The sequence below is a fragment of the Episyrphus balteatus genome, chromosome X (genome assembly GCF_945859705.1).
Source record: "Episyrphus balteatus chromosome X, idEpiBalt1.1, whole genome shotgun sequence".
NCBI classification, from domain to species: domain Eukaryota; kingdom Metazoa; phylum Arthropoda; class Insecta; order Diptera; family Syrphidae; genus Episyrphus; species Episyrphus balteatus.
The window spans coordinates 6,018,564-6,032,792 of record NC_079138.1 but is presented as its reverse complement, the minus strand read 5'-3'; the positions used below and the strand labels follow the sequence as shown (position 1 = coordinate 6,032,792).

The 14,229-nt window shown below is 32.1% G+C and overlaps 1 protein-coding gene across 1 annotated transcript; it reads right to left on the bottom strand.

Moving 5' to 3' along the window:
- Positions 1-2,492: 2,492 nt before the first annotated feature.
- Positions 2,493-10,005, bottom strand: LOC129920608 (carnitine O-palmitoyltransferase 2, mitochondrial). Its single transcript, XM_056002015.1, has 3 exons — positions 8,641-10,005; positions 2,812-3,612; positions 2,493-2,747 (listed from the first exon to the last, which is right to left on the bottom strand). Exons 1-3 carry the CDS (start codon positions 9,759-9,761, stop codon positions 2,609-2,611), a joined length of 2,061 nt encoding a protein of 686 aa, XP_055857990.1. The 5' UTR covers positions 9,762-10,005; the 3' UTR covers positions 2,493-2,608.
- Positions 10,006-14,229: the final 4,224 nt, after the last annotated feature.

Sequence of the window (14,229 nt, the reverse complement as noted above, 5' to 3'; positions counted from 1 at the left end):
TTATTATTTACGTTTCAATTGGAAGGATAAATTCATCGTTTTCTTGTTTTATTTTTAAAAAAAATATTCAAATAAAATTAAATGAAATGTGTTTTTTGTTTTTTTTTTTTTCGTTTTCCATATTATACCCGAAAAAAATTATATCGAAACATAATGTATGACCATGAAGGTACTTAAAGTGAAAAACTTCACAATTTCCTAGGTGTTTTTTTCTTCTTCATTATTTATCTTTAAGGAGTATAAGGGTAGGTACATGGTTTTTAGCTTGTATTCTTTAGTTATTATCATAAAAAAAAAAAAAATAAAATAATGGAATCATCAGTGCGCAATTCCTGGTCTCTCACAGAGGCAAATCTAAATAAAGAGCCAAAATAGAAAATGCGCACTGTTTATTGGAGTTTCTTATTACATTAAAAAAAAAAAAATCAAGAAAAAGAAGTACAGGTAGAACAATATAGGAGCAACATTTTATACCTCGCTCGTCATATTCACAATATATGTAGGGAAATAAAAGGAACAAACCGACCGACGGTGGTGGTTTACCACCTAATGGCCAAATTTTGAGTGTGTTGTTGAGGTCGGGGGTGTGATGATTATACTTAAGGTTTATAACCTGGGTAAGGAAGACTGTTCATGAGGGGGTGAGCACAACTTTTTATTTTGGGTCAAAGTTTTACTTTTAAGTATACCCACAGTTAATCTGTTGAATTCATAACGTATGTTAGTTGATTAGGTTAGTTGTGATTCCGATAGATGGAACCCTAATAGATATACCCTTAGAATTCCACTATGATATATATTGAGATTTTTTACTTGCTCTTTACCATAGGCAAATTTTGGAATCTCAAGAAAAAAAATCGAACTGCCATACAACGTTTTTTTTTTTTTTGTATATTTTATTTTTCTTTTAATTTAGAAAAAAAAAATTAAAAAAATCATTTTTGGATTTAATAAAAAATATATTCAAATTTTTTTTTTTTTTTTTTTTGAAAATAAATTTTTTGTTGAAGGACCAATATGAATTTTCTTGAAATTCTGTTCTCATGTGCCGAATATTTCCTTTTAAATGTCATACCAATTTTTTTATTTTGAAAATTTTAATATACAATAAAAAACCTGAACAAAAATGGCACCAACAATCAACATTTTTTTTTCAAACAATTTTTTGTCATAAAATTATACTTGGTTTCCGTGCATTCAATTGTGGCCGATACAAAATGTGCAGCTCGAAAACAAAATTAAATTCGTAACTAAATTTTAGGTTGGTTTAATATTGGTTAGAACTTTTTATGGGAGCTAAAATTAAGCTCGATCTGCGTACTATGCCTGAAGAACAAAAAATTAAATTAATATTAGAAGAAAGAAAGAAGAAAGTAAGAAAGAATACACAACATTAACATAATACATTTATAAAAATTTAAATTTACCAAAAAAGACGAGAGAATTCAATACTATTTATTGGGAGGGAAAATTAAATGAACGAAAAAGAGTTAAATAAGTTTTATCTCACCTTTCCCATAGTACCTAATAAGGTACCTATACTAATAATGATTAGAAGCTTACCTTTTTATTAAGTTGATCTTTAAATACTCATAATAAAACTTCTGTTGAATAAATCTGTATTTCAATGCTCTGTAAGCACTTTTTAACATTATCAAAACGATATTTTTTTTACAGAATTTTGAAATACCTACAGTATTTTGACCAACCAGAATTTTGCTATACAGAATTTTGACTTTCAGAATTTTGCTCATACAGCATTTTGCACATACAGAATTTTGACATACAGTATTTTGGCATACAGTATTTTGAATACAGAATTTTGCAAACATACAGAATTTAGACCCCAACCCGAGACCTTTCTATTGATGTCTCACTGGATGGATTTGGATGAAATTTTTGCAAATATATTTTTTTAAATGCCTTTTTTTATATGGATTTTTTTTTCGAAAATCTTAGATTTTAATTTTTTTTACTTGAATGAATAGGTACATTATGTTCACTCTGAAGTGTGTGACCCTGTAAACCAAAACTTGTTTCGAGACTTTGATCCGAAAAAATATCTGATTGAGAATTTAAGAAAAATATAATGCATGGCTGGATCGAACGTACTTGCTCTAATAGTTCAAAGTACATAAACTAAGAAAGTTCTAGGTGAGATTATAAAAAAAAAAAAACAAAAAAAAAACCTTTGGAAATTACCAAAAAATGATGTGTACCAAATTTCAAGAGCGAATTTCGATTTTAAAATTTGAAGAATCAATACCTTCTCCTGTTTTGTATCAGTACTGTATCATTGGCGATAACATGAGTGCGTAGTTCTTTATATCCTTTTTCCATAACGATTTATGAGAATCAGTATGTTTTTTTTTTCAATTTCAACCACGAACCACTCGTTCAATAAAAATGAATTTGCATCCGATCTTACCTATAGCTGATGCTCAACTACTGCAAAGTGGCTTAAATAATAATAAATAATTTTGTTTCATTAATTCAAACATTTTTTTTTATTTATTTGGCTTAATTTAAAATATATAAGAAAAAATATTACAGAGAAATCAAATTTAAAATAAAAATAACGAGCACCAAGTGGACACATGAATTAAATTTATGATGTTTTTTCTGTCTCTAATATATCACGAATTTTGGTAAATGCTTCATTTAAACTATCGATAAACATACTTCCATTGCATTGGCCTTTGTATGTTGTTGCTATAGCACCACATTCATCATCCTGAATAGTGTATCTGAAAGAAAGAAAACTAAAAGAGTTAATATTCAAATATCACAACACACACTAACTATTCTTACCCAATACCAAGTCCGTCGGTTACAACTGGCCCAAAAGACCCAAGCAAAACAGATGGCGATGACAATGTGCTTGTGCTTATGATATTGTAATTAATTTTTTTATAAGCCTCATCATTATAAAGATCTGTAACATCTATTCCATTTAATTGAGCTACATGGCGTAATCCAAACAAATGACGATCAAATCCCTGACCCATAGCTGCATCTTTTGTTAATTGGCCATGCACAATTGAACACTTGTTAATCATTGCACGCAAAGCTGCATCATCGGGCTTGTGTTGATTATCTGATGCTAGCACCGAATCACAAAATGCTTTAGTTGCCATCGTACAAGGTCGCATTGTTTCAGTACGACCATGTCGAAAAGCTGCTGTACTGCACGACTCATACGTGCCAACATATTTACCAAATGCTTGCTTATAAGCTAATTGAAAAGCCAATTGCATTACAGAATCCGGACTGACACCACTGCGTTTACAAGACTTCTTGTTGATACCATTTGTAAAACGTAGTACATCGATATCAAGGCTATCCATTGTTTTATTATGATGTTGTTTAGTTTTTGATATATCATCTAAGATGCGATCGTCCAGTTGAAAATCAATAGAGCGTACTGAGTTATCACCATTTTGAGGTAAATATGGTATTGTACTTGGATGTATGTGTGGTTTTTCAGTCGAATCTTTGTAGATTTCATTAAAGTACCGTAGTACAGCTACCCCATCACCCCAAGAGTGTTCAAAATTAACTGCGGCAGTTCCATCGCCCCCAACAATCAGTGTGATAGATTTGTCAAACCATCTTAAATAGGAAAAGAAAAATGAATAAGTTTTGTTTCGAGTAAAATTTTTTTTATTCATTTAAAATTTGGTGATTTTAGTTATAAATTAGATTTGGAGCAATTTCAGAATTTGATAATATGTTATAGAACCCAAACATTGGACGGGTTATATGCTTGGGATTGTTTTCATCTTCCCTTTCCACCTCCGTATTTAAATGATCTGAGAGTATATTTTGGGTTGTTTTGTTGATACAGATGGCGCCACCCATATTTTTTACTTGCTCTATAGGGCAAGTATTGTACCTTCTTGTCACAAAAAAAATGAAGAGTTAATCAAAAAAAGTTGTTTTCGTCATACCATGCGAACAGCTTCTATCTGTACATCGATAAAGAGCTTAAACAGATACGTGGATTTTCTTGAAACTTGCTCATAATTTTTGGCGTGTGATTTCAGGAAGCAGTATTTCCTTTTTAAAATATTATAACTTTTTCGTGGTATTGCAATATTCCCGAAAAAGGATCTAAAGATTTCGATTAAATTTAATTTTCTAGTGGCCTTGGAGATCACAACAAGACTGCATATTTATTTTTCTTTCAAAACATTCGACTAGCGAAAATATGGCGTTGCCGTTTTTTTTTTTTTGCGAAATTTGACATATTTAGTTTTTTTTTTTACTTTTCTTATTCCCTTATTCGAAACTAAAAATTTTCGGGAGTTTTTTCTTTTTCTCCTATTCTAAACAAAACTCGAATATGGGAAAAAATACTCCGAGAAAAAAATGCATTCTTAAATGTCAATAAAAACAAAAGGACAATATAAATTCGTTTACCGCGAGGATGTCTTTTCTCGACAATTTGCTGCAGAGTTGCAGGTGACTCTCTTTCTCTTTGCAAGAAGCATAACTCAAAATTTCAATTACTTTTGAGGTCAAACACAATATGTATAAATAGATAGACTCACATTGTAATCTCTTCCAAATTTAATAAATGATGCTCGGAAATCATTGTTGCTTTTTTTGAAAATTATTATCCAAATTCATAGAATTCACGAACAAGCCAACGAACAAGTAAGACTATTACAGAATTGCGAGGTTTTACTCGCAGTAAAACTGTTCTGATGGTGTGATTACCTCGTTAACTCGGGGAAAAGTCTACCCAAAGGATCCAAATAAATTACTTAACTCTGAAAAAGTTGTTTTATAATTATGAATTCGACTATGACTATTACTTTGAGTACGTCGCTGGAAAAGTAGTTTGCCACTTTTTAAATCCATTTAGAAATTATTTCAACTGTCTAGGACAGGGATGGCGAACCAATGGCACGCGTGCCATTGATGGCACGCCATGAAATATTTCCGGCACACCACCAATTGAGTATAATACAATTTTGCACATTTGAGCGACATTCAACGAATTTTCCAGAAGATTTTTCTTGAGATCTTGTTCCACTGTTAAAATCTTTTCTTCTTATCTTCTCGGTTGATTACAGCAATAAAAAAAAATCTTTAGTGGAAGAAGTTGATTGGTTGAGGGTAAACTGCACATTTTGAGTAAAGATTATATTGAATTAACATGAAAAACCAGACTAAAACTAACTGAAGACTTTTTTATCGGTAATTAGTTCATCAGTCTAAGAATTTTCGTAAAGGTTTTTACAACTATTGAAAGAGTTATCGGAAACGCTTGAGTTTATTATGTACCCTGATGTGACATCCTTTGATAAACGTAACTTGCTGCTTGAAAAAGTAGGCGCTTGCTTTCTTGTCAATATCTTCGTATACCCTCAAGTGAGTCCTTATTTTTCAAAAAACTTATAACATTAAAGATTCGCTTAAAAACACGTTGTCAAATGAATCAGTCTGCATTTTGCTTAAGGTGACGAAATACAGCGAAATATATCGTTCACTGTTTTTTATTTCTTTGTTTTTTTTTTTTTTAAGTTAATCTGAAATTTCGTTATTTTATTAACATGAATTATAAACAGACTTTCAAACATTTAATTATGTTTACAAAAAAAACTGCGTAGTTTAAAATTATTTATTTTTGTTTCTATTTGTCACTAATAAACTAGATCAAAAATGTATGGCACGCCAAAGGCGCTTCAAATAAATTATTTTCTTAAAATGGCACGGGGCTCTATAAAGGTTCGCCATCCCTGGTCTAGGATATACAAATTATATTTAATTCTTCGGAATTGACACATGCGCTGCAAATCTCTTTTTTAACTCATTTGACACTTATAGAAATTCAATGTCTCATTTTCCCTTAAAACATGTTTAAATAAACCTTATTTTACTCCACCAAAAGCACTCCTACTAATATAAGTTACTATGAACTCAAACTTACTTTATACTGGGTGAGCCTATTCTATTGACCCATCAAAGCAAACCCTTTTTTAGAAACATTCCAAAACAGGATATGAATCAAAATACTATTTAGTGTTTAAAAAAATATCCCTTTTTTGAATTTCGTTTTTCTTGAATAAAAAGTACAAATTAGTAGAAAAACTATATTGAGTTATAAAATTAAGTTAAGTTTAGAAGTTTGAACCCCAAATTTGGATCGAATTGTTTACAAATCACGGTAACATTGTGGTTTATCTTGGTAACGCAGTGGTATTTAAAGTTTTAAAGCTGATTTTTTGGTAATAAACTATTAATAATATTTAAATGAAATTAATTTTTCTTTGATTTAACTTCATAGGGGACTTATGTTGTTCCTTTAGTTTCAAATAGGAATATCAGAAAGCTTAATTCTATGATTTTACAATTAAAACTGAAATTTGCAGTAAAGTAACGCAGTTGTTTGGTTTTGATCACTTTCTGTTTAAACTGTCATAAATATAGAAATATCATTCCAAACAAATTTTATTTTATAATAGATTAAAGTATAACCATTCTATGTCAACTAAAATACATATATGAAAATATATTGATAAAAATGTCCATATTTTTTTTTTTCAAAATTCACTGTCCAAAGGGACAACTTCTTAGGCACTAAATACTGTTTTGGCCCACATACATTTACCGTTACAATAGTTTTTCAACTACCTCTTTCTGATTTATAGTTAGGAAAACAGACATGCTTTGAAAATACATCCACGAAAAGATTTTTGTAAAGTTTTTTTTAGGAGAAAAAACTCTCCCCTGTCGTTAACAAAGTGAACCTATTCTATTGACCGGCAGCTATATTTATTTATTCAACACGTTCAACACTAACGCAGTAATTTCTTATATTATAATTTATAACATTATGTATATTTAATATACTTATAAATACTTAAACATATTTGTAAAATTGTGCGATTTTACATTAACATTAATTGATTTATCAAAATATTGAGAGTACTATTGGCCCCATCGTTAGATCTACTAAAATTATTACAAAGAGGCAATTGCCTTCTTAATCCAGAACAACTAACACAAAAAATCAATCTACACAGAACCGATGGAGCTGTAACTGTTCCGCTAACAATCCCCACCATAAAACAGAATTGCAAGTACTCTCGATGACTTAAAAGAGATGGAAGATTTATTAGTTGAAGTCTATGTGTATATAGTGGCAAATCAATACTACAAGGCCAGGGAAGAAAACGTAAACAAAATCTCATAAATCTTCTATGAACACATTCTATTCTGTTGACATGAACCGCGTAATATGGGGCCCATACAATACAACCGTATTCCAGAATAGACCTAACAAATGAAACATACAGAATTTTAAGGGCATAAGGATAACGAAAGTCACGAGCAAATTTTTTACACTTATCAATATTTAACAGACGGATAACTAGTATTGCACCAATCCCAGAATTTTTGAAGATCTTCCTGTAAAAGTTCACAGTCAGCTACTGAGTCAATTTTTCGAAATATTTTCACGTCATCGGCATCGACATAAATTAAAGACATAGAATTACTCAGAACAGAAGGAAGATCATTAATAAATAAGATAAACAATAAAGGACTAAGGTGACTACCTTGTGGTACACCCGAATTAATTTTAAACCATAAGGAACGCTTATTTTTAAAGGCAACAAAATCCATAAAATAAATGGTGCTATACAAGCTCAAATGATTAATTCTTAATGAATAAAATGTAAATGGCTCCGCGAAATTAGGCCCCAGGAAATAAGGCCCCAATAAAAAAATGAAATAAGGCCCCAAAAAAATACACAAAAATACAGAATAGCTGAAAAAATCGCGCGATTTTTTAGCTATTCTGTTACTTACTAATGCTTTACAATGTAAAGTTTTGCTGCAAACCAACAGGGAGTAACAGAAAAGCAGCAAGAAATTGAAAGGCATTCGTTTGCAGCACGATCTTTACATTGAAAAGCATTATTAAATAACAGAATAGCTGAAAAAATCGCGCGATTTTTTCAGCTATTCTGTTATTTAATAATGCTTTTCAATGTTAAGATCGTGCTGCAAACTAATACCTTTCCATGTTAAGACTGTGTAGTAAACCATGGTTTGCAGTACGATGTTTACATTGGAAAGCATTAGAAAGTAATAGAATAGCTGAAAAATCGCGCGATTTTTTCAGCTATTCTGTTACTTTCTAATGCTTTTCAATGTAAACATCGTGCTGCACTGCAAGCAAATGCCTTTCAATGTAAAAAAACCATCAGCGATCATGGAAAAAAGCATTAATAAGTAACAGAATAACCGAAAAAAAAAACACAACAGTTTGAAACATCCTTGAGGAACAATTTTAAAAGTTCCGTCCATAAAGATGGTTCTGTTGGTTTGGGGTGATATTTCATTACCAAAAATAAATTAATTATGAAAAAGAAAAATTGGGGTCTTATTTCATTTTTCTAAAAAAGTTCAAAACAAGTTGGGGCTTTATTTCATTTATTTTTGGGGCATTTTTTCATTTCGATGGGGCCTTATTTCACTGGGGCATATTTTCATTATGAAAAAATACCCCAATTTGGGGCCTTATTTCATTTTTTCTTTTGGGGCCTTATTTCGCGGAGCCAATGTAAATATGTGAATTGTTGAATTATATATTTTTTTTAAATAGATAAATAAAATTAGTCTTACCTATTAATGCCACTTCCAGCTAGAAAATCTTTTATAAGCTTCTGGGGCTCAGCTTCTTCATATTTAATTTCGTCCGAATCCAAAGATAAACAAAACAGAGCCGAGTCGATAAGTTCCATTTGCTTAGAATGCCCAATATCTATAACATATTGACGAGTTTTCGCCCATGCATCACGATTAGCAGCAGTCATTAAACCAAGCGGTTGATTATCTAAAATCTCTCCCGATGGATTTTGTTCCATAACTACTTTTAATCGACCCAAAATATGATTGGCTGGGATGATCTCTCCATCATCATTGATTACTTCCACCGCAAAATATTTCCCACCACGAATCACAAGAATATGACGAGATCCCTCACCATCATTAGTTTGATAAATACGATCTTTACCTATTTGTGGAATACGAGTGACTCCGAATAATCGACTATATTGACTCATATCAAGAGGAAAAGCCTTGAAAGCATAAGCTACATAAGTAGCAACAGCTGTAGGCGCCAAGCTAGTAATTTGTCTAAATCGATCGTTGTCGCTTTTAGACGGATTCATGTGAAATACCTCGGGTTCGAGGTAGTTCGCTTGCAGCGATCGCATGAATCGCAATGAACTTATTACCAGATTGGATGCCCGAATCAATTGATTATTGTATTCGGGCCTCGAATCGTACTTCATAACAAGCAATGGATTGTAATTAACTGGTAATGGAGATCTATCGGTTAAATACATATCGAACCATGGCTGAGATATGTAACTTGTGTGTTTGTTGGTAGTATCTGATTTTTTAAGAAGCTCTTGAAGCTGTTGTCCTGTGCCAGAGGAAAACTTGGACACAATCGATTTGGTTGTTTGTAAGGATTCTGGCGATAATATAGGCTCAACGGCAGCTAAATAACGTTGGCAAGTTTTTTCCAGCTCGGGAATGGGAAGGCGGGGGAGAGATTTTTGAAAGTAGAGAGTTGGTAGCTTCGATTTATGTAGATATTGATAGTTGTCTTGAGAGGAGGTGGTAGTTTTAAAGCGGTTGGGTTGGAGTAGTTGTAACCGTTTTGCTACGGCTGCCCCGCCACTGAACTTTGAACCGGCGGCGGTGGCGACGGTGGCATTTCCCAAATGAGAAATCATTTTCTCAAATAAGTAAAAACAAAATATATATAAATTTGATTTACTTTCTTTTGCTTAGTTCTGTAGCGAAAGTAATTTATATTTGATTTCCCCAACAATTGCCACCAATATGATTAAAAAAATAAAACAAAATACAAACAAACAAAAAATGAAAATAAAAATTAATCAAAAACTTTATTGACAGGAGCACAGCAACAACCAACAACTTTTTTTCAACGATACGACACGAAACTACAAAAAGACAAAACAGATTTGTGCTGTATTGGTTATTGGAACTGTTCGTGTTCGTGTCAATTCAACCTTTGCAATGTGGGCGGGTTCAGATTTTTATCCGACAACTATCTGGAATGATGAGAAAACATGCGAAGAATAGTGTTGTCAAATAACCACCACTCACAATCAGTGGCGTCTCGTCAGGGGGTGCATTGCACAGTGCACACACTGATCTAACGAAAAGAAAAAGAATCCCTCATCGTACAATGTCTATAGCCGTTTTTTATTATCCCACTTGATCCATATAGATCATTAATTAACACGTATTGACGTATTACAACAACTATTGAGATCTAGCTTTTCACCAGGATCACAAATTGTGATCCTGACACCCATTCCTGTCCCTCTTAGTCGGCTATTACATGAAGTCTCAAGAGGAGCGTCTCTTTTCAAACATAATGAGTGCAAAAGATAAAAAATATGAAAGAAAAAATTATCCGACCGGAGAGTCGTGGGTCGAGATTCTGAGACTCTTTTTTGACGTTTCTTTTTCCACTTTTTCTTTTTTCAACATTCCCTTTCATTTCTTTTTGCTTCTTGGTGCAATACAACAACAACAAATTTTAAATCAAAAGAGAAATGTCAAAATTTGAGGCCTGGACTCAAGAGACATCGTGTAATAGTACGCGCCTCACGGAATGATTATCAAAAGAAAATTAGAAAAAAGAGTCAAGCCTCTTGAGGCTTCGTGTAATAGCTGACTTATGATTATAGCGTTTTTAATTCGCAATCCGGAATTGTTCTTCGATTCGGAATCAAAATTGAACAGTTTTTTTTATTCCGAAGAATCTGAAGATTGGTGTGAATGTATTGGTTGAGTTTGACATGTTTGTGTCACATATGTGTATTCGCACCAAACTTGATTTGTTTTTGTGCTGCAATATTATTTTTCATTTTGATTATATTTTCAGTAATTTTTTATTCCAATAGGGGTTTTTTTTTTTTAGTTCTGAACAGTCTGAATTGTCAAAAAAATCGTATTTCTTTTTTGTTCAGAGCTTCAAAATGTGTGTATCTTTTTTGTTCAGAAATCGTTCAGAGCTTGTTCGGGGTACGAACTACGAGCTCGGAAAAAAAAGACCGAACATTCTGAGTAAAACCTGAACACTTTACGTCAATGAAAAAAAAAACAAAAAATATATGCACAATCAAAATTAAAATGGCTGCTGAAGCTGTCGGCTCGGTGCAGTTGTTAAGTTTTAATAATAAATTTCCTTTAAACCATGTTATTTTTAATTATTAGAATATATTTTTTTTTTCTTTTGTTGGGTTTTTGACAACTATGAATTGACAAAATTTCATTTGGTGACAGTTTGTTCTCAAATCTGTTTCAATATTAATTCAGAGCGCTCAGAACACGTTCAGTTCAGACTCTGTTTAGAGCTTTCTTCTGAACTAAAAAAGAAAAACCCCTAATTTAAGGAGGTTCACATTAGGTACGTCCCACCAAGAATCCAAAAAATGTTCGTCTCAGAAATCTCAGAAAAAAAAGTGAGCACTCAGCTGAGATTTCTTGTCTTGTCTTGTAGTAGCTTCCGACTCCATCCGCCAATTATATTTCTGGCTTTATATTTTTCGTTCACATTCATCAGACAATTTTCATCAAAACCTATTTTTCAGCTTTTTTACTTGCGATATAGGTACTATAGGGCAAGTTTAGGATTCGTAAAAAAAATCGAACTCGAGATAACAATTTTACATGACATTACGATGATGGAGAATGCCAAAAAAGTGGGTCCGGCAATTCTGTCTGTCTGTCTGTCTGTCTATGTGTCTGTCTCTATCTGGAGCTGCAGCCTAAACGAGTGAAGTGATTTTCTTCAAACTTGGTAGTTAGCAGTTTTTGGTGATTCCCTAGAGGGGGAATTGAAATTTTTTTTTTTATGACCAAAACTAACGGTACCTGCCATATAACGGAAATAGAAAAGTTAATTTTTTTCAAAAACGGCTCTAACGATTTTGATTAAAATTTTTGTGTGTAGTACTGCACATAAGAGCCAACTTATTAAATAAAAAAAAATATTTTTTGTACCGTTATTAACGGTACCTGTCATAGAACGGTTTTTTTCGTTTCTGAATATCTCGTACAAATTTAACCCGATTTAAATGAAATTTTTTATACAAAAGTGTGTACCTAAGTAAAGATAATATTAAAATTTTAGAAAATTTTCAAAAAACGCATTTTTGGTTTTTTAAAAAATATTTCAAAATTTTTTTTTGAAAAATCAATTTTTTGAAAACGGATCAATGAAAAATTTTGAAATTTAGTTTTTATGTGTAAATTAATTATTTCATCAAAATGGCATACCAATTTTTTTTTTGAAAAATGTTAAAACATTTTTATATATAAAAAATTATTTTTTTAAAAAACGGCTCCTACAATTTTCGAAAATTTTTTTCTAAAAATACCTTTTTATACAAGAAATAAAATGGCATATTTGTTTTTTTTTTTAAGATAATGTATGACGGAGTTTAATTAATTATAAAAACCGATTTAATTTTTTTATACTACTTATGAAATTTCTTCAAAATATCAAATTTTAAATTTCTTGAATAAAAAGCTTTAACATTATAGTTGCTTTAAGCATGAGAGCAAGTACGTGCGACCCCAGTCGTGCAATTTATTTAATAGGGGTTTTTCTTTTTAAAGCCTGGTACGCAGTTCGCGCTAAATTTTAGCTGAGATAAAATTCCCATACAAGTTATCGATAATTTGTATGGGATTGATTTTAGCTCATCTAAAATTTTTCGATAATTTGTATGGGAGCTAAAATTTAGCGCAAGCTGCGTACCATACCAAGCCTAAGTTCAGAAGAAAGCTCTGGACAGAGTCTGAACATTCTGAGCACGCTCTGAACATTCTCTGAACTGAACGTGTTCTGACTTCTGAGCGCTCTGAATTAAAATTGAAACAGATTTGAGAACAAACTGTCACCAAATGACATTTTGTCAATATTCATAGTTGTCAAACCCAACAAAGGAAAAAAAATATGTTTTAAACATTTAAAATAATATATATTTTGAAGTAAATTATTATTAAAACTTACAAAATACGCCGGAGCCGACAGCTTCAGCCACCATTTTAATTTTTACTGTGCATTTATTTTTTTTTTTTTTCATTGACTTAAAGCGTTCAGGTTTTACTCAGAATGTTCAGTCTTTTTTTTCCGTGCTCGAAGTTCGTGCTCTGAACAAGCTTCTGAACAAAAAAGATACACAAATTTTGAGGCTCTGAACGCTCTGAACAAAAAAGAAATACGTTTTCTTTTGACAGTTCAGACTCTGTTCAGAACTAAAACAGAAAAACCCCTAATAGCCCTGTTCCATTTGAGGTGGTAGTTTATTGGCGTTTTTAATTGGCAATCTGGAAGCAAAAAAAAGCAATCTGAATGCGTTCAATTGGGCAAAACTGACAGTTCTGATTCTAAAAAAAAGAGAATTTCTCTTCTGGTTTTAAAAACAGAATCAGAAGCAGAATCACTCACACATTCATAGATTTAAATGTCAGCAGTACAAAATGTTTGCAGCACAAATACAAATGAAATTTGGCGCGAATACACATATATGTGAAACATGCTAAACTCAAACAATACATTCACACCAAACTTTAGATTCTTCGGAATAAAAAAAACTGTTCAATTGGGATTCCGAATCGAAGAACAATTCCGGATTTCCAATTAAAAACGCCATATGACTAGTAGATGTTTTGGTTAATCTAGTACTATCATCTACTCATGCTCTTCTTCCCGAGTAGATACGAGCCCTGTTCTTTTGGGAGGTGGCAAAGTACTACTAGTAGTTTACTAGCGATTTTCAATGGAACGCACTTTCAACGAATTCAATACAAAATCGTATCGTATCTACTAGTAATAAACTACCACCTCCAATGGAACAGGGCTACGATTTGTATTGAATTTGTTGAAAGTGCGTTCTATTGAAAATCGCTAGTAAACTACTAGTAGTACTTTGCCATACTATACCAAGACTGGAAACTTTCGTACGTCTTAGGCCAGAACCATAATTGGCGGATTGAGTCGGAAGCTACTGTCAATCGTTGTTGTTTTCTTTGTATTTTCGATAAGTTTTCATCCGTCGAGTGCGGTTGGGTGCGCTGTTCCCCTCCGTTTCATCCGACGCTTCAGTCAATTATAGTTCTGGCTTTACCCACTGATCTCTTTTATATACAATTTATAGA